The 19,381-nt window shown below is 50.8% G+C and overlaps 4 protein-coding genes and 4 non-coding genes across 13 annotated transcripts; 2 read left to right on the forward strand and 6 right to left on the reverse strand.

Moving 5' to 3' along the window:
- The first annotated feature begins 1,320 nt into the window (after window positions 1-1,320).
- On the forward strand, window positions 1,321-3,011 carry Sox15 (SRY (sex determining region Y)-box 15). The gene is made up of 2 exons (NM_009235.2): window positions 1,321-2,183; window positions 2,737-3,011. The coding sequence occupies exons 1-2, from the start codon at window positions 1,657-1,659 to the stop codon at window positions 2,903-2,905; spliced, it is 696 nt and encodes a 231-aa protein (NP_033261.1). The 5' UTR covers window positions 1,321-1,656; the 3' UTR covers window positions 2,906-3,011.
- Mpdu1 (mannose-P-dolichol utilization defect 1) lies at window positions 2,981-8,933 on the reverse strand. Of its 4 annotated transcripts, none has more exons than NM_011900.4 (7): window positions 8,753-8,933; window positions 5,095-5,160; window positions 4,850-4,982; window positions 4,220-4,305; window positions 4,009-4,127; window positions 3,704-3,814; window positions 2,981-3,612 (listed from the first exon to the last, which is right to left on the reverse strand). In NM_011900.4, exons 1-7 carry the CDS (start codon window positions 8,853-8,855, stop codon window positions 3,487-3,489), a joined length of 744 nt encoding a protein of 247 aa, NP_036030.2. In that variant the 5' UTR covers window positions 8,856-8,933; the 3' UTR covers window positions 2,981-3,486. The 4 variants fall into 4 exon arrangements, 3 of the variants coding, with proteins under 3 accessions (NP_036030.2, NP_001288640.1, NP_001288639.1); NM_001301711.1 differs by having other exon boundaries at window positions 4,220-4,340; NR_125917.1 differs by lacking the exon at window positions 4,220-4,305.
- Window positions 8,934-9,326: 393 nt separating this feature from the next.
- Mir1934 (microRNA 1934) lies at window positions 9,327-9,409 on the forward strand. Its single transcript, NR_035455.1, has one exon. It is a non-coding gene; the product is annotated as a microRNA 1934 (primary transcript).
- Window positions 9,410-10,496: 1,087 nt separating this feature from the next.
- Window positions 10,497-12,454, reverse strand: Cd68 (CD68 antigen). 2 transcript variants are annotated; one of them, NM_001291058.1, is made up of 6 exons: window positions 12,304-12,454; window positions 11,787-12,220; window positions 11,531-11,650; window positions 11,319-11,397; window positions 11,035-11,205; window positions 10,497-10,788 (listed from the first exon to the last, which is right to left on the reverse strand). In NM_001291058.1, the coding sequence occupies exons 1-6, from the start codon at window positions 12,344-12,346 to the stop codon at window positions 10,655-10,657; spliced, it is 981 nt and encodes a 326-aa protein (NP_001277987.1). In that variant the 5' UTR covers window positions 12,347-12,454; the 3' UTR covers window positions 10,497-10,654. The 2 variants fall into 2 exon arrangements, 1 of the variants encoding a protein (NP_001277987.1); NR_110993.1 differs by lacking the exon at window positions 11,787-12,220.
- Window positions 12,455-13,219: 765 nt separating this feature from the next.
- Window positions 13,220-18,707, reverse strand: Eif4a1 (eukaryotic translation initiation factor 4A1). 2 transcript variants are annotated; one of them, NM_001159375.1, is made up of 11 exons: window positions 18,563-18,707; window positions 17,212-17,260; window positions 16,899-17,031; window positions 16,417-16,556; window positions 15,362-15,530; window positions 14,928-15,037; window positions 14,689-14,832; window positions 14,480-14,617; window positions 14,306-14,395; window positions 13,979-14,058; window positions 13,220-13,890 (listed from the first exon to the last, which is right to left on the reverse strand). In NM_001159375.1, the coding sequence occupies exons 1-11, from the start codon at window positions 18,583-18,585 to the stop codon at window positions 13,872-13,874; spliced, it is 1,095 nt and encodes a 364-aa protein (NP_001152847.1). In that variant the 5' UTR covers window positions 18,586-18,707; the 3' UTR covers window positions 13,220-13,871. The 2 variants fall into 2 exon arrangements, with proteins under 2 accessions (NP_001152847.1, NP_659207.1); NM_144958.4 differs by having other exon boundaries at window positions 13,220-13,901.
- LOC115487878 lies at window positions 14,118-14,260 on the reverse strand. Its single transcript, XR_003949904.1, has one exon. It is a non-coding gene; the product is annotated as a small nucleolar RNA SNORA67 (small nucleolar RNA).
- On the reverse strand, window positions 15,136-15,279 carry Gm25835. Its single transcript, XR_003949956.1, has one exon. It is a non-coding gene; the product is annotated as a small nucleolar RNA SNORD10 (small nucleolar RNA).
- Window positions 15,919-16,062, reverse strand: LOC115487892. The gene has a single exon (XR_003949921.1). It is a non-coding gene; the product is annotated as a small nucleolar RNA SNORA48 (small nucleolar RNA).
- Window positions 18,708-19,381: the final 674 nt, after the last annotated feature.

The following is a 19,381-nucleotide window of genomic DNA, read 5'->3' on the forward strand; positions in this document are numbered from 1 at the left end:
TTTCTGGCCTGGTGTCACTCTAGCTCTAGAATCCATGTCACTGACCTCAGCTTTTAGGGGCCTCAAGGGTAAAGAGTAGTGACTATCGGAATTGGGAAGCGCCAGAGCTAGGTACAGTGCACTGCACTGTGGTGAACTGAACGTGATCCTCAGGAGGGTGTGCTGAATGCTTTCTCCCAGAAACCTTAGAATGGAGGAAATCGGGATTCTTAACTATGTAACTGCTGGGCAGTACTGGGCACACGCCTTTAATCCCAGAACTCTAGTCCGAGATAGAGGCAGGTGGATCGAGTGAGTTCAAGGGCAAGACAGGATTATTAGACTAAAGAAAGAAAGAAAAAAAAAATTCCGGTACCCAGGAGGCAGAGGTAGATGGATCTTGATCAAGTCCAGCCTAGTCTACACAAGGAGCAAGGAGTTCAGGCCAATCAGGGCTATATGCTGCACTCCCTGTCTCAAATAATTACACTTTAAAAAAAAAAGAAAAAAGGGATCAAAGGGGTAAAGAAACAGCTCAGCACTTAGGTAGATTTCTGAGTTCAAGGACAGCCAGGGCTACACAGAGAAACCCTGTCTCAAAAAACAAAAAAAAAAAAAAAACAAAAACCATAGCTCAGAAGGTTAGGTGCCCCCTGAGATCAGTCACGGAGATAGCCACTACCACCTCTCCACCTTGACCTGGGAAAGAGAACGGACTTGTGAAAGTTATCCTCTGACCTCTATATACAAAGTGGTGACACTTGTGCCCCACCCCATCCATAACCTTTTAAAAAATAGGAAGATTTTTAAAAAGTGTATCTGCAGGCCCAGAGGCATGTCCATGGTTTGGGCTTAAAGATGAAACTTGCAATACTCAGTGGCAATGGGGAACCTCAGGACTGGAAGTGGCTTTGAATGTTTTCATCTGCCTAGCACCTGCTGGAATGACTAAGAAAACAAAAATGGCCTTGAGTTTCTTTCCCCTGGGGCAGATCAGGGGTTTAAGGAGCAACAGACACCGGAAAAGGCTTTGATAGGGAGTGAGAGCTTCTTAAATTCTCCGGGTTTGATCGACCCTGGGAGCCTTTGGTTCCCCTTCTTGGGAAGGAAGTTACTTTAAATTGCTGGTGCTTGAGAATTGAGACAATTTTTAGGCCTGCCGTCCAGGCCTCCGGTGGAACGTTAGGGGGGTGTGGTGCCCTAGGGGGAGGTGTAAGGACTGGGAAGAACAAGACGCCTGGGTTTGCAGAAAGAAGAGGGGTGGAGAGAACCGCACAGCCACTGGGAGGGGTCTGGGGAGGAGTCAGCCTTTTAGAGGCTGAGTACAGGTGGGAAAGGCCTGTAGCACCTGGGTGCACTCCTGGCAGCTGTTGGGACTTTGTGGAGACCAAGAGCTGCACGCTTGAAACTGCAGTTTCAACAGAAGAACCCTGTCTCGCTGAAGCAGAGGGTAGAAAGAGCGACTGGTAGACCTGAGAGAACACTACCTCTCCGGTAAAGGGCTCCAGACAAGGATTCTAAATTCAGCTTCCCAGAGGTGACAATCGATCGCTGGGAGCAAAGTTTGGATTCAAGCGCTCTGGAAGATACTTAAGTACCCAAATATTCCTAGTCCAGTCTTCGCTCTGGGAGAAGGGCATTCAAGACGCCCTCTCAAAGAGGCTTCACCTCCAACCCATGGCGCTGACCAGCTCCTCACAAGCAGAGACTTGGAGCCTGCATCCTCGGGCTTCCACGGCCTCTTTGCCTTTAGGACCCCAGGAGCAGGAGGCCGGCGGGAGCCCTGGAGCGTCTGGGGGACTTCCGCTGGAGAAGGTGAAGCGGCCCATGAACGCCTTCATGGTGTGGAGCTCTGTTCAGCGCCGCCAGATGGCGCAGCAGAACCCCAAGATGCACAACTCTGAGATCTCCAAGCGCTTGGGCGCTCAGTGGAAGCTGCTGGGCGATGAAGAGAAGCGACCCTTCGTGGAGGAGGCTAAGCGTCTTCGTGCCCGCCACCTCCGCGACTATCCCGACTACAAGTACCGACCCCGGCGTAAGAGCAAAAACTCGAGCACCGGGTCTGTCCCCTTTAGCCAAGAAGGAGGTGGCCTGGCATGTGGTGGCTCACACTGGGGGCCAGGGTACACAACTACCCAAGGGAGCAGAGGCTTTGGGTACCAGCCCCCCAACTATTCGACAGCCTACCTGCCTGGCAGTTACACGTGAGTGCCTAATTGTGTCCATCTGTCTGTTCCATGCTTCCCACACGACCCCCTTCCTTGAGAGCTGGGTGGGAACAGAGGCCAGAGTGCCAAGTTAAACCCAAATCCACCCAAGCAGAAGCTACACCAGGCTGAGGGCCCAGAGTTCAGGATAGTGGCTGTTCCATCTCAACTAATGTGTCCTACCTCTGCCTTTTGGATGGCAGTTTCTCCTTGTGGCTGGCCCTTGTGTGACCCATCTTCCTCTCCCAGCCCTGGGGGCAAGGAGAGACCAAGCCCATCCTGTTGCTCCTTCCTGGCCTGCTGCCCCAGGAGGCAAACAGCCGTGCAGCACGCAAGCCGCCTGCTGAGCATGCCCCAACAGAACTACCTTGTTCTTTAAGTCACCCTAGGGTCCCATTCCATGCCTGCTGTACCCAGCAAGGCTGGCTGAATGGCAAGCTCTAACCCTGTCTGCTGCAAACTGGTCAGACCAGTCCCCCACGAAGAGTTGAGGACACTGCCCAATCGATTCAAGAAGACTAACCTCCAGACCCCATGTTTCTTTTTACAGCTCTTCCCACTGCAGACCGGAGGCCCCCTTACCATGCACCTTCCCTCAGAGTGATCCCAGGCTCCAGGGGGAGCTAAGACCCTCTTTCTCCCCTTACCTATCCCCAGACTCTTCCACTCCATATAATACTTCCCTTGCTGGAGCCCCCATGCCAGTAACCCACCTTTAACTGGCAGGGACGCCCAGGGCCAACCCCACAGACCCCTACAGATCTCCAAGGAACCAGAATGCACACTAAACACAATTTTGTACAATTAAAACCATGTTTCGGAGTCTTTTATTGTCCCATTTGTATTCTCTCCCTACAGCAGCAACCAGCGCCTTCACACACCCTTCCGCCAGGACCTGCCTCGGCAGGAACCTCCCCACCCAACCCCAGGGCCCTTATCTGAGTCACTCTCCCTCACCCCCAGAACTGGGCTCCAATAGACCATCCCACCCGGGCAGCACAGGGAAGCAGCCACTAGCTTCCAACCACAGTTTTCTAGGCTCTGTCCTTGGTCCAAAAGGAAGGTAAGTGGACAGGGCCAGAGCATCTGCTCCAGTAAACCAGCTGCTCACAAGGAGGGATCTGGGGAAGTGAGTGAGTGAAGGCAGGGCCTACACAAGCTTTACTGCTCCCACAACCCTGGCTCAGGAGGCTGCAGTTAGAGGAATGGAGGGTGCTTACACTGCACCCGCAGATCAAGTCATGTGGGGAGGACTCTGAGGATGAGTGGAAATGGAATTGTTCTAGAAGCGAGCTCAGCTCTATTGCTCCTTTTTCTGTTTGTGGGGAGCCTTTGCGTTCCAGTAGAAGAGGACCTGGGCAGCAATGAGGCCATTGCAGAGAGAAGAGACCACAAAGACTCCAGCCATGAGGGGGTCTCCAGTTTCCTGTTATGAGAGAGCACAGATCTAGAAAAGTTCCAAGACTCAGCAGAGAATGAGGTTTTAGTGCCCTCTAGTGGGCAGAAGGTGCACTCACCTGAACAGAAGTGAAGATTCGGGCCAAGGAGCCCCCAAACAGCATAAACACTGTAATGGCTGAAAGCTGGCCTGTGTGTCCGTTGCGGTAGTTAGTGGCTGCCTGAAGCAACTAGAGGAGACATTGATACTTTTGGTTCTCTCATCTGACCCTTCTCCGTGACCCGTCACTATTCCTCACGCCCTGCACACTAGCACTCCATAGTTGGAGGTCCTCCTCTGCCTTACACTAGCTCGCGCGCGTACACACACACACACACACACACTCTCACGTCCCTTTGCTTCCTACTTCCCCAGAGTACCCACCTTCCCCACCACCACGGCAGGTACATTGGAGGCCTGGAGCAGAGTGACTACAGCCAGAGGCGTGAGCGGGGAGAGCAGCGCCAGCAGGACCATGGCATAGCAGGCAAGGAAAGCGACTCCTGGGGGTCAGGGAGACAAGGAGTCCTCTTGAGCCTGAGTCCCCACCAAAGTTCCCATACACAATGCCTGCTCTCCAGCCAGTCCCCGGCACCTTTCACGGTCTCTCCTCTGTAGTGCATGACCAGGAAGCAGATGGCAACGGTCTGGAGTGTCAGGAACAGCGCTTCACCCCAAGAGCTGCAGAGTCAAGGGGTGGGAGGAAAAAGGCAGGCCTGGAAAAAGGCAGGGGAAGCCTCCATGCCCCGTCCGGCTCAGCTCTGGGATGAGCCTGTGCTTTTCAGTCTGCCACTCCCACCATGCCTGGCTCACGCAGGGAAGGCTCGCTCCATCCCCATATTTACTTATTAGAACTGCAGGTGCTGGGGCCAGAATAGCTCAGCAAGTAAGGATGTTTGCCTCTGAGTCTGATTGCCTACGTTCCAGCCCCAGGATCCACACACTGCAAGGAGAGAACCAACTCCTACAAGTTGTTCCGTGACCCCTCCCACCTCAAATAAACAAACTGAAAAGAAAAGAATTGTGGGGCTGGGCGGTGGTGGCACATGCCTTTAATCCCAGCAGTTGGGAGGCAGAGGCAGGCGGATTTCTGAGTTTGAGGCCAGCCTGGTCTACAGAGTGAGTTCCAGGACGGCCAGGGCCACACAGAGAAACCCTGTCTTGAAAAACCCAAAGAGAATCTTGGGGATTTGGCTTTGGGCGTGAAGAGTGGACCCTCACTCACCTGAAGGGGAAGTTGTTGGTGATGCTGTAGACCACGGTTCCGGTCAGTGCCACTAGCTCCAGCATTACTGACTGGAGACTCAGTCCTTCTGCACTCTTGGCTCCCAAGAGTTTAAATACCTGGGGCAGCTTGACTGTGGACAAAGCAGCAGGGCTGAGGAAAGGGCACTCTATCCCCAGCCTTGGCATCCTCAGCCTCTCACCTCCCTTCCCTTTACTCCAACAGCAGGAAGGAGCTGTACGTACCGAGAAGTGACCCAGCCACGATGCCCAGCCCGAGGCCTTTGCTGAGGAGAATCTTGAGGCAGGGAACTGAGAAGAGAGAGCAGTCAGCAGAGAGGCCTCTGGCGCCCAGGTGAGGGTTTGAAGTGCTCCTAGGAGCTGTTGCCCTCTCCCTCACCCGTGACCACCACACCTACCACACCAGTAAGTCTCTGGGGGTGGTAGGGATGACAGGGCAAACATCCTTGCTACAGACATCTTCTATTCAGACTGGGTGTGCTGTCACAACAGCTTCTTCCTTCCTGTCCCCCTTCCATTCCCTATAAATACACGTCTAAAATAGTTTTGAGGGCTGCAAAGAGTAGGGTTGTCCCCTTCAGAAGGACCAGGATAACCAGAAGGTTCTGAAATGTATGGTGTGGGCACTTGTCTTTGGAAGGAGGAGCATTTGAAGTAGGCCATCCAGTTCCTGAGGAGAGTAGGGTCAGGGAATTCTTAAGCAATGCCTGTGTAACTAAAAAGCTAACTTTTATCCCTCATTAACCCAGGAGCCACGTGGTAGACGGACAGAAACAACTCCAGAACTTCCATGCATGGCCCCCCTAATAAACTGTACTAACAAAAATGCACTAAGGCCGGGCGTGGTGACGCACTCGGGAGGCAGAGGCAGGCGGATTTCTGAGTTCTCTGAGTTCTCGAGGTCAGCCTGGTTCTACAGAGTGAGTTCCAGGACAGCCAGGGCTACACAGAAACCCTGTCAAAAAAAAAAAAAAAGCACTAAGAAAGTATGTCTTTTAAAAATGGAGAGATGGCTCAGAGGTTAAGAGCACCAACTGCTCTTCCAAAGGTCATGAGTTCAAATCCTAGCAACCACATGATGGCTCACAACCATCTTTAATGAGATCTGATGTCCTCTTCTGGGATGTCTGAAGACTGCTACAATGTATTTACACATAATAAATTAATTAAAAATGAAATCTTTTTTTGTTTTTGTTTCTGTTTTTTTTTTTTGTTTTTCGAGACAGGGTTTCTCTAGCCCTGGCTGTCCTGGAACTCACTTTGTAGACCAGGCTGGCCTCGAACTCAGAAATCCGCCTGCCTCTGCCTCCCGAGTGCTGGGATTAAAGGCGTGTGCCACCACGCCTGGCTGAAAAAAAATTTAAAAAGTCATAAGGGATGTGTGTTGTAGTTCAGGCTTTTAGTCTTATTTAATCATCTCTGAGTTCAAAGCCAGCCAGAATTACACAGTGAGACCCTATCTCAAATACTTAAAAACTATTGTCAGGTGTGGTGGCAAAAACATTTAATCTTAGCACTTGGGATCGAAGGACAGCTATGTGAGTTCAAAGCCAGCCTGGTCTACATAGTGAGTTCAGGCCAGCCAGGGTGATATAGAGAAACTATTAAAAAGGCTGGAGATATGGCTCAGTGTTTACGAGTACTGACTGTTCTTCCAGAGGACCTGGGTTTAATTCCTGACACCCACATGGAGTTCACAACTCTTAACTCTATTTCGAGGAGATCTGACACCCTCATTCATACATACATTCAGGCAAAACACCAGTGTACATAAAACAAAAATAAATCTTTAAAGAAATCATTAGGCCAACAAGATGGCTCTGCTGCCAACTCTGTTGACCTGAGTGTATATAAGGGAATACCACAACAGAAATACATTTTAAACATTTGGGACTGGAAAGATGACTTAGTGGTTAAGAGCACATCTCTGCTCTTGCAGAGAAGATCTGAATTCAATTTTTAGCATCCTTCTCCAGTGACTCACAAATGCCCGTAGCTCCAGCTCCAGTGGCATCTTCAGGCCCTTGCAGTCATGTATAGTATACATATACACACACATATACAAGTGAAAAGACACACATAAAAAAAAAAAATCTACATTTCAAAACAACCCTGGCTGGCGAGATGGCTTAGTGGGTAAGAGAGCTGACTGCTCTTCTGAAGGTCCTGAGTTCAAATCCCAGCAACCACATGGTGGCTCACAACCACCCATAATGAGATCTGACGCCCTCTTTTGGTGTGTCTGAAGTCAGCTACGGTGTACTTATGTATAATAATAAATAAATATTAAAAAATAAATAAAAAATAAAACAACCCTATTTTGTGTGTGAGCACATAGGTGCATGTGTTCAGGTCAGAGACTTTGAGGAGCCAGTTCTCCCTTTTTGCCTTTCTGTGGGTTCCGGGAATTGTACCCAGGTTGCCAGCCTTGCAAGCCACCCCTCCAGTCCCACAGGCGTTCCCTGACTCTTTTCTCTCCCCCCCCACCCCATTCCCACATTCATACATTCCTGAACCTTCAGGTTGTCCCCACTCTTCCAGGACATTTATCCTTGTTCTTCCACTATCTCTATCATTTACTTCTTTTTTTTAAAGATTTATTTATTTATTTACTTTATGTGTGTGAGTACATTGTAGCTATCTATCTTCAGACACACCAGAAGAGGGCATTGGATCCCATTACAGATGGTTGTAGGCCACCATGTGGTTGCTGGGAATTAAACTCAGAACCTCTGGGAGAGCAGTCAGTGCTCTTAACCACTGAGCCATCTCTCCAGCCCCTATCATTTACTTCTTATCTTGGTTTTTCCAGACAAGGCTGCTCTGTGTAGCCAGCCCTGGTTGTATTGGAACTCATCCAGTTGCCTAGGCTGTCCTTGAACTCCCGCCTCTGGGTCCCTCCCAAGGGCTGGGATTAAAGGTGTGGGCCACAGTTCCTGGCAATTTCTCTAATTTTTTTTAAAAAACATTTTTCTTTCAAACCCTGTGTCCAGGGCTGATTTTCAATAGATTGCAGCGAGTGAGCTGAGCTGCTGCCTACAAAACCCTGATCCTGGCAATCTCTCTACCACTGAATCTTTGACCTGGTGGGCATTTGGCCCAGGAAGGCGTCTTGACTATTGTAAGCCAAAAGTCACTTAGAATAGAGAGATGGAGAAGGCTTATCAAAGGCCTTTGTAAAGAAAAAGGAAAGGAAAAGTGCTATACTCCCAACACTCTAGTGACTGAGGCAGGAGGACTGTTGCCAGTTCAAGGGCAGTCTGTGCCACATAGTAAATTCCAGAAGCTGGTGCTGGAGAGAGGGGATAAAAAAAAAAATTTGTGAGCCTCTGTCAGTTGAGTGCTTGGGGCGAAAGGAGGCCTACATGCCTGGCTGGGGTTTTAATTTTGTTTTATAAAATACGAGTTTTCCGCCGAGGATTGGTGGCACACACCTTTAATCCCAGCATTTGGGAGACAGAGTCAGGTGGATTTCTGAGTTCGAGGCCAGCCTGGTCTACAGAGCGAGTTCCAGGTCAGCCAGAGCTATACCCTGTCGGGGGGGGGGGGGGGGGTACGACAAAAAAGCTCCGAGTTTTCCAGCCTGGGGCTAGAGCCTGGTTAGCAGAGTAGCACATGCCGCCCTGAGTTCGACTCCCAGCCCAGAAAGGGATGAGGGTTGGGTACAGACTTCCGAGATTGTAAAACACAAATTTAACTTTTTTTCGGGAGACACCCCTTCATGCCCAAATATGGCACTTTTCCTATGCAGGGCCCCAAACACTTCCGCCCTCGTCAGAACCGCCTTCTGCCCAGCTTCGCGGTGACATTAATCGCCACTGTCACGCCAACTTACGGTTCAAGGCTGCTCCAGCTAGACCTTGAAGGCTGAAATAAAACTCACCATGAAGCAAGTCCCATTGCACGAAGAGCTGGTCGTAACATTTCTCAGGTAAAAGAATTGGCACCAGCAGCCCTTTGAACGGCCCGTCGGCCTCCCCCGCCATGTTGGAAAGCTAAGCTTCCGCCAGGCGGGACAACCCCCGCCATTTATCCGCGCCGCGCATGCGCGCCGCGCACACCCCGCCCTGCTGTCCCCGAGGCCAGGGCTGCTCTTCCCTCTCCGTGATGCTCGCCCGCCTCCTCTAGGGGACACAGGTCTCCTTCCCAGGCAGGCTTTTGTGCGCGCCTTGACGTTCGAATTTTAAAGCGTGTCCGCGTTTGGCGCCTGCGCTGTTAGGACTTCCTCACTTTTGTTTACGCTCTTGTTCTGAAAGCAAGGTCCATGCTGCCCCCTCGCCCTGTCCCCCCTGCATGTACGCCATCTTGTCTAATCTCGGCCAACTTGATAGTGTTTGAAGTTGAAAGGGAAAAGAGTTCGAGTCTTCAAAATGGCGCTAGCAGAAGCACTGCAGCTCTCTTTATCTTTCCTCTTGGTTTCTCCAGAGGGAATAGAGCCGCAAAAGAGCCATTCCGAGCTGGGCCTTCTTTCTGGTCCCCTGCTTCGTCCTCTGTCCAGATGTTAAGAGGATGACGGTGGGGCTGGTGAGATGGCTCAGCGGTTAAGAGCGCCGATTGCTCTTCCAAAGGTACTGAGTTCAAATCCCAGCAACCACATGGTGGCTCACAGCCATCCGTAAGGGGCGAGCTCCGCTGCAGGAGAGCAACCCCTGACACAACAGGGGACCTCAGTCTGCTGTGTCTAGGTGGGAACCCAGAGGGTGCGAGCAAAATTCCAGTATTTGTCTGGGAAAGGGCCCCTAGGGTTAGGCGAAGAGAGCCATCTACATTCCACCACACTGCCAGGACACCTACTCTTGGTTCAGGCTGTAGGGCATTCCTAAACTGTTTCTCAGTTCCTTGTTTTTGGGGGTGAGGGGAATGTAGTTGCTGGTCAGGGCATAATGTCACATGTACCTCTGCTGTGTGGGGGCTCTGGTCCAAGAATTTCTGTAACCTCATGGGACTGTTAAATTGGAAAGGCACCCATCCTTGGCTCCCATCCGTTGAACCATGTCCTACTATAAACAGTAGAATTTATACTTTGGTACAGTGGGTGGCTGTCTGAAAAATCCCTTTTTATATCTGGACAAGGGCAGATTGCAATTGCCACCGCTCCCTCTCCTTCTGGTACTCGGGGATGTGTTTGCGAGGCCTGAAGTTGTTCCTCGTAGCACAGCCTCATAGAAGTCGGCTGCACCAGTGGGCTCCTCAGTGAACTAGCCCCGGCCACAGTGCACATGGAATCTCATTGTTCAGTCACCACTTTTGAAATAAATTAATACAGCCACCTACTCATATTTTAGTTGTGTTGTACCTAGCTGCGCCCCGAGGGTCAGCAACAGGGTGTCAGGTCGGAATGATTCATTCTGTAAGGGACTAGGCAGCCATTGGCCCCAGAGGGAGGAGGGAATTTTGGCAGCTTCACCAGCAGTCACAGGACATTGAGGGATGAACCAATGAAGGCATTTGGTCACTCTCTGGTACTTTTGTCCCTTCTTGCCAGCTGTCTCTTGGTGACTCAGCCACGGGAAGGCACAGGAAGGCATATGACAAGAAACTCGTGGCTTTTAGCCCCGGCAGGACAAGGCAAGCCAAGAGAAAAGATTTCATTAAGTGTTTGTACTCTTAATGAGGAAAGAAAGGAGTAGTAGGTACCATTCATGTTTATTGATTCCCCACCCCTATTATAAAATCTCTTCATTGTGTTCCTAAAGACAGAGAAGGAAGGTAACTGTTGAGTCAGTGGCATGGTGAAGAGATGAGGCGCTCCTTGGTGGCTTACACAGTGGACTGGGGCAGATGCTCAGAGGGGCTGGTAGGTTGATTGTCGTCTGCGGGTGATGCAGAAGGCGATGAGCACCAGGGTGAGGAGGCCGAGGAGGACCAGGCCAATGATGAGAGGCAGCAAGAGGGACTGGTCACGGTTGCAAGAGAAACCTGGCAGAATAATGGGATCCCTGAGAATTGCTGCAGTGGTGGACGGGCTAAAGGTGGGAGGTGGGGGAGGACGGAAGAGGAAAGGGGATGAAGAAAGGCTGAGGAGCCAACCCATAGGTGAGAGCAGTCAGCAAAGGGGAAATAAGGCAGTCTTGTAGAGGAGGCGGAGGTCTAGAAAAAGAGTTCTGGGGAAGGTTTCCAGAGCAATGGGAGAGCTCTAGGAAAGAAGAAGTAGGTAGGGCTTACATGGCCCGAAGTGTCCCTTGTCAGGCAGCTGAGCAGCCTGTAGCCTTAGAGAGAGCAGGTCAAGGTGAACAGCTGGAGAAAGAACTATGCTTGCATTTCCACAGCAGAAGCTTTGGCCCAAGGGAGCTTGGAGCTCTCGAAGAGATGAATTCTGCGCCATGAATGTCCACTCTGCAGTAATTAGTAATTAAGAGTCAAATCCAGTCCTGACTCCTGAGTCCTCCCCACCAGCCCAGCACGCCCAGCCTAGACTTTTAGTGTGGTAAGGAGAAGAGATTACTCACGTGCTGCCTGTGGGAAGGACACATTGTATTCCACCGCCATGTAGTCCAGGTAGACTGTACTCGGGCTCTGATGTAGGTCCTTAAGGTGAACAGAAAGACTCAAGGCATCAGGGACAGAGGCATCCATGTCCACAGAGCAAGAACAGAGGCTCCGGGGGTACAGGTATGGGATATGGAAGAATAGAGGATAGAGACAAACTCAAGCTGTATACCTGTTTGAATCCAAAGGTAAGCTGTCCATAAGGAAATGAGAGAGACAGGTGGGGATGGGTACCGTCACAACCTCCCTGGACCTTGGTTTTGTTGGGATTCAAAACAGATATGCCCCAAGCCTGTAGAAGTGCAATGGTGGGTCTGAAATCACAAGAATGCTCCATCCAGTTTATCCCCTCCTCTTCTCTTCCTCTTCCCTGCTGAACGAGCCCAGGACTTGCCTCTTGCCCTCTTTAAGCCCCACTTTAGCTTTACCTTTCTTCCACCCTGAATTGGGTATAGGATTCGGATTTGAATTTGGGCTTGGAGCTGAACACAAGGCTGGGAGCCGTTGGCCCACGTGTAGTTCCCAAGAGCCCCCTTGGACCTTGGACTAGGCGAGGGTGGAGGTGGTCCAGGGTGAGGGCCAACAGTGGAGGATCTTGGACTAGTAGCAGTGCCATTTGTGGTGGGAGAAACTGTGGCATGAGAAATTGTGGCATTCCCATGACTGGTGGTGGTGGCAGGGTTATGAGTGACAGTTGTGGGTCCGGAGCTGGTGTGAACTGTGACATTTCCGTGACTGGTGGTGGTGGGCCTGTGGCTGGTCGTAGGGCTGGCTGTGCTTTCTGTGGCTGTAGGTGTCATCGTGAAGGATGGCAGGAGAGTAACGGCCTTTTTGTGAGGACAGTCTTCCTCTGTTCCTTGGGCTTTCAGTAAGAGATTGGTTGGCCACCCAGGTGCAGGCTCCTGCCCATGAGCCCTCCCTCCCCCACCTCCCATTTCTCCTTACCTATAAGCGGTCCTAGCAAGATCAGACACACAGGGAGCCGCATGGCAGAGATGCTCAGACCAGCTAGGCTACACCAGTTCCTTCCTCAATCCAATCCCCTTTGCCTTCTCTTGGAAGAGGAAATGAAAAGCCTCACTTCCCTTAACTAAAATAATCCCACCCCAAACCTGACTCAGACACCTCAGCTTTAGCAACCCACTCAAGCCATTGGTTTTCACAATTAGGCTGTGATTGGCAGTGACGTTCTCAGTGGGCGGTACAAAGCCTTGGTTACCTCGTGAGAATGAGGCAGCTGACTCACACGGAACTTACCTAAGCAAAACTTGCTCTACTTGGGAGCTTACAATGCAGCAGAGAAATGGGAAGCCCTTTCCTCATTGGTAAGAAATGCAACCCCACCCATGCACTCCAATCCTAGCACAGGAGGCCGAAGGCAGATGTAAGAGGTCAGCTTAGCCTATTTATTTAGTTGCAGGACAGGAAGAGCTACAGAACAACCATCTCCCTACATCCCCAAGGTGAGTTGACACCTACATCATCTGGGCTAGGCCTAACCAACCAGTTGAATTTTTTTTTTTTGGTTTTTCAAGACAGGTATTTTGTGTAGCCTTGGCTGTCCTGGAACTCACTTTTGTAGACCAGGCTAGCCTCGAACTCAGAAATCCACCTGCTTCTGCCTCCGGCAGAATGCTGGGATTAAAGGCTTGCGCCACCATACCCAGCCAGTTTAAGTCTTAATGCAGCAAGTTTCACTCATGTCTTGTGCCTAACACTGAGGCAAATTACCAAATGTTAGTAATGTGGGTCATTTGGTATTGCAGGAAGCAACATGGCAAATTCAGTAATCAACTAGTATGGGGGCAGGTGATCCACACTAGCAGGTAGGAGGGAAGGGAAAGAAACAAGAAGCCCAAACAGGCAGTTTCCAAGTAATTTTATTCAGAATTTTGTGTTTGTTTCCTGAATCAATAAATACTATACAAAACAATGTAAAAATGGCTACCATTTTCTCTCCCCTGCTCCCCTCACCAGGGGACAATTCCCTGGACAACCTCACTCAGGGGTTCTCCCTGTAGATTTGGTCCAGCAAATGAGGCCAGCCTTGTTTTTTAGCCCCTTGACTCACTTTTGGAGATTTGGCTGGGGTAGGAAAGCCTTTAGGAACGAGGTGACTAGGTTAGGGAAATGCATTAGTGTTTGGGGGGGGAAGGAGACGGCGCCTGGGGCAGAGCCTACCCCAAAGAAAAGGGTGTCTAAAATGTTCACGGTTCCTTCTTTTTGCCTCAAAAAGTGACATTTATTCATAGAGAAAAAAAACTGAAACAAAAAAAAAAAAAGCCAAAACAAAAACAAGATGTCCATCCCTTGGCTCCCTCCCCTCCCCCCTCCAGCTCTTCCTTAGCCCCACCCCAGGACTGAACCCTGGGCTAGGGCCAGGTCGCAGGACAGCCCCTCAAATGAGGTCAGCAACGTTGAGGGGCATCTCTTCAATGGAGGTGTTGTAGAAAGTCTCAATGTCTCGAAGAGTCCTCTTGTCTTCTTCGGTCACCATGTTAATAGCCACACCCTTACGACCAAACCGACCACCTCGACCGATTCTGAGGGGGGTAAAAAGGATGATGGAACACTTGGGTTTCAGCATAGGGGTTGTTTAGTCTGTCAGACCTAGACTTACCTGTGGATGTAGTTTTCCCTGTTGGTGGGAAGGTCATAGTTGATGACTAAGGAGACCTGCTGCACATCAATGCCTCTGGCCTAGGTCAGGAAAGAATATAGCCATCAGAGGATACAATCTATCCTAATTAAGTAGGCATACATGTAGGCAGCCAGAGGAGGGCAAAGGAAACAAGAGTTTCTTGTCCACCAGAGACCTCAGGCACGCCTGGTTTTCTTCCAAGTTGCTACGTTCCTGAAAAGGGCACACAGTCAGCCCTTTGGAGAGGGAATCACCTTGGACTAACTTAACTTGTCTTCCTTTCTTTCCCTGAAAGCATCTACTCACCAACAGGTCAGTGGTAATTAATACTCTGCTAGAGCCAGACCGGAACTCCCTCATGATCACATCTCGTTCCTTTTGGTCCATATCTCCGTGCTGGAAAACAAAGAGGTAGAAGCATTTGGCACAAGGCTCCCAACACAGACAGACACACAGAGACACATAGCCATTAAAACTCACCATGGCAGAAACAGTGAAATCTCGGGCATGCATCTTCTCGGTGAGCCAGTCCACCTTCCTTCTGGTGTTGATAAAGATGACTGCCTGGGTGATGGTCAGCGTCTCATACAAGTCACACAATGTGTCAAGCTTCCACTCCTGGAGATTCAGAAGTCAGGGGTTACACTCAACAACTTACTACCAGGTCTGCCTCCTGCACTGGGCCTCACCTCTCGTTCCACATTGATGTAGAATTGGCGGATACCCTCCAGGGTCAATTCTTCCTTCTTGACAAGAATCCGAATAGGGTCTCTCATAAATTTCTTGGTCACCTCAAGGACATCAGAAGGCATTGTAGCAGACAACAAAACTACCTAATGGGGAAAACAGCAGCCATGATGAGGGCACTGTACATTCCTCAGATCACAACCAAGCCCCTTGTGTCCTATCAACCTCGCCATTTGTCCACCTGTGTGTTGCTGTTGAGCTTCTGGAATATGTCATAGATCTGATCCTTGAACCCTCGGCTTAACATTTCATCTGCTTCATCCAGTACGAACATCTTGATGTATTTGGGGGCTAGAAGGCAGAAGAAAAAACACCAACACATAGTGATCAGACAAATGTGAAATACATGGAAATCTCTTGGTAAGAGGGCAGTCAAAGGGCAGATGTCTGCTCTCAGAATACAAGGACTGATCCTTTGCCCAAAGCTTCCCTGATAAGCCAGGCAAAAGCCCTGGTAAGTAGAACACTACCTGGGCTAAGGTAACAACAGGGAAGCCAGGCTCAGATGACACGCATGGGGTTCATCACAGAGCAACTCAGTTCTAAACTAAAGGAAAACTTGCATCCAAGAAAATGACATGTGGGAATGCCCACCAACTGTTACATGGTACTCACACAGGTATCTCCGGTTAAGCATGTCAAACACCCGGCCAGGGGTACCCACGATGATATGGGGAGCTTCCATCTGCAGCTTCTGCACCTCAGCACGCACATTGGTGCCCCCAATGCAGGCATGACAAGAGGCACCCATGTAGTCTCCTAATGCCATAACCACCTTTTGTATCTGAATGCAGAAGAACATCTACATTAACTCGGGCGGTACCCACGTAATTCTCTCTCAATCCCAGCACTACAACCACAAATGGCAGTGCTGAATCCCACCACACAGGTTCACAGTAATTTCCCCACCCCTACATGCAGCCTTGTAAAAAAACACCAGGCCAGCTCTACAAAGGCTTAGAAATCACTCTCCACCCTACTACCACATTCCAAATCCAAAGGCTGGGATTATGAACATAGCCTTATACCAACAATGTGTGTGATTATTTCATCCCTGCCACAGAACCAAGACTTAGTGTTCCACTAGAGCCAACATCCCCAGCTGATGTGCAAACAAAACCCAAAATCTACAGGGCTCTAAGACGTCAATCCTCTTAATTAGCTTCAGGATTTTATGTGCCCTAGGCATGAAACAGCTTTGGCCACCAAGCCAGGCATCAAGCTAGGATGAACAAAGGACTGCCATTTGCTCTGCCCCTGACTGATATAAGAACAACACCACAAACAAGGTGCCTCTTTGCCCATTGCCAGGGGTGTGTCATAAACAGCTAAACCTGCCCAGCCAGCTAGATAGATTCTACCAATCCTCTTCCCCTTCCTCAAAAGATGCATTTTCTTTTTTCTTTTTGCTGGTAAAGTTGGTGGTAATTAGGTCAGCAAATCTCAATAGAACTAAAAGCTGTCAACAAGACCCAGTGGCATTAAGACAATGTCCTCAACCTTCTTCTAATTGTCTTATTTTTAAGGTAAACGTCATAGTACTGGCTGTCCTGGAACTAGCTCTATGGACCAGGGTGGCCTTGAACTTGCAGTGCTCAATCTACCTGTATCACTCACCACTAGTACTCTTCTCTCTTAAACCAGTCATATAGGAAACACACCAATCTCACCTGCTGAGCCAATTCACGTGTGGGTGCCAGAACCAAAGCCTGAGTGGCCTTTAGATCTAATTCAATCTGCTGCAGAATTGATATGGCAAATGTAGCTGTTTTCCCAGTCCCAGACTGGGCTTGAGCAATCACATCATAACCTACAACCAGATCAAGAATTAGATGTGCACCTTGGGATCAGAGGATATTTGAAACTTTACTTCATGACATCAGTAACAGAAAAAAGGTTGTAAATGAAATGGTAGAGGTTTGCAAACAAACTTTTGCCAAAATATTATGAACTCACAACAGCTTGTTAGACTAGATGTAGAGCAATAAAAACAAAGCCTCTAATTGGAAACAAACCCATGCATCCAAGGCATGACCTATGTACTAACAAAACTAAAAATCCAAGATCCAAGAAGGATGTTTCCTCCCGGTTGCTATGCCCACCAACTCCCTACCACTCTGTCCAGTCCAATCTAGTCCAGTACAAGTCTTACCCTTGATACAAGGAAGAATAGCTCGCTGCTGGATGGCAGAGGGCTTCTCAAAACCATAGGCATAAATACCACGGAGGAGGGACTCTGAGAGATTCATGTCATCAAAGCTATCCACAATCTCGTTCCAGTTACTCTGCAGGATTAGGAAAAAAAAAAACTTAGGCACTTCGAGTAACGTGTTTACACTAAAGCTGGAGTCACCTCATCCTACAGGTTGCTCTGTTCTACCACTCCAAATGTCTAAGGTCACTGTCACGCTAAGGAAGTGCCTGTTCTGACAAAATAAAGTGGGAACCGCAGGTTCTGGTCTTACCTCGATGACGCCTTCCGGCTCCATCCCGTCGGGGCCATTGTCTCTGGATCTGTTGATTCAAAGCACTAGTTTTGCTTCATGCCTTGACCAGAGTGGAAGCAACCAGCCCATTCCCGATCCAACTCCCATGTACTCCCAAAGAACCATCAAGAGGCACTTCATAGAGTGACGCTCCTTTAAGATCAAGCGGCTGTAAAGGACTTCATTCACACACACATTCACACTCTCTCTCTCTCTCTCATACACAAAACGCCGAGATGCGGTCTTTGCAGCCAGGCCCACATGTTCTAGGTCTGGTGGATCAAAGCGCGTGCACCTCCTGGATGAACACCAAGGCCACCGGAAGTCCCGCCTTCCACCTCCGAGTTCCGTGGGTGGGCCATCCCCTTCCCCCCACGTCATGCCGCCCGCGCCCTCCCCCACTCCCTCTGGCCGGCCCCCCTCCACAGTACCCGGATGTGGGAGGCCGCGGGCGGTGGCGGCCTCGCGCACAATGAGCCCCAGCCGCGCTCGCAAAGGGGGAGATTGCACAACAGACAAGCGAAACAGGCTGGGGGAGGGGAATCTCTCAAGCGGCCATGTGCTCATTCGCTCCGCCACTCGGCGGCGTCTCCCCCGCCATGGAACAATCCGCAACCCGCCCGCCCCCGTCGAGAAATGGCGTCGCCCTCCCATACCTCAGGCCGCTCACCCCCGAAGGAAAGTGGACCTGCCCATCCGCAGTTTGCCAATTGCCCGGCTTGTGCGGCAAAATGGACCCGCCCGCCAGGCGCCGGGTGGGTTCCCCGTGCCTCACGCGGCCGCTCCTCCGGGTTAGGCTCTTTCCTGGCCGTCAAGAAGGCCAGCGCCCTGATCGGCCGGTTTCTTCTTCCCCGACCCACATTCCAAGCGCGACGGAGGGACTCGCTGAAGACCGGGGCACCCCTGCTTGTCGCGAGTGGTACCGCCAGAACTCTCCGGAACCCTCGCTCGCACGCCCTGCCCGACACAGGGAGGCAGCCAGACCAGCCGGCTCCGGGCCGCGCAGCCGCCTCTTTCCCACGTTATGTCGCGACCTCATCTTGCCTTTCAGTATCCGAGCTTCGCGTACGGCGTTCCCACAGGCCGAGGCCTCGTGACGAAGCTCGCGCCCTCCGCCCTAGCCAGGTCGTCCTTCCCCGTAACCACACTGGGGTCAGCGGCGGCCATGGGAATCTCCCCCACCCCCCCAACCCCGGACGGTTCCTCCCGGCTCGGTTCTCCCGCAACCTGGTAGGTTCGGTGCGATGGGCCTCTCAACTTCCCCACGGCGGGCCCTTTGGAGGGAACTACGGGGTAAGTAGCCATAACCTTTTGCAAAAGCCTTTCTTACCGAGAATCCTGACTCGCAGACATGATCCTTAGAATCTAGGGCGGAGTGCCCGCCTATCGACAACTTATAGAGCGTCCGACCCCGCCCCAGCCATCGCATTGGCTTGGCCACCTCTGCCCCGCCTGCCGGCGCTCTGCAACTCGACGTGACGTTACTTTGTAGGCGCTTTAGTTCGGACGCCCTATTGGGTAGTTTGAAAGCCCATCATGGCCTAGCCCCGCCCTATGGCCTCATTGGCTGAAGGGTCCGCCTTTCTCGCTGGTGCGGAAGTGACATACTTAAGTCGGGCCTCGCGGCGGGGCAGCCATCTTGGAACCCAGCACCTTTACACGTGCGGAGGCGATCGTGCCTTAGTCATGTGGCTCAGCAGGTCCTATCAAGCGACGGGGGTGAGGCCTTAGCCTCCAGGAACTTCCGGGCAGTCTGGACTGCCACTTTCCTTTACCTGGGTTTTCTTTACAGGACAAGTTTTATTTATTCTTCCGTTCAGGAAAATATTGTAGCGATATCTCATTGGATAGTAAGTTTCCCCGACTGGAGACAAAAAGGATGGAACCCACTTTTGGGTTAAAGGGCATAGGGGGATAAGCTGTCAAGGATTGTCCCACTCAATCACTGGTTCATTTAGTATGTTTCCAGTTTCTCCTGGGCTTCCTTACATGAATAAGCGAGTCTTAATTCATATTTACTGCCATCTGCTCCCCGGGGATGGCATCTATCGAAAGCTGGACTCTCAAGCCCTGAAATGGGGATCGCTAACAGTGTTAGCTGGAAGAAGACCTGAGATAAAGCACAGCCACTATTTTGAGGCCCCTTAAG

This window comes from Mus musculus, chromosome 11, assembly GCF_000001635.26.
Source record: "Mus musculus strain C57BL/6J chromosome 11, GRCm38.p6 C57BL/6J".
NCBI lineage: Eukaryota > Metazoa > Chordata > Mammalia > Rodentia > Muridae > Mus > Mus musculus.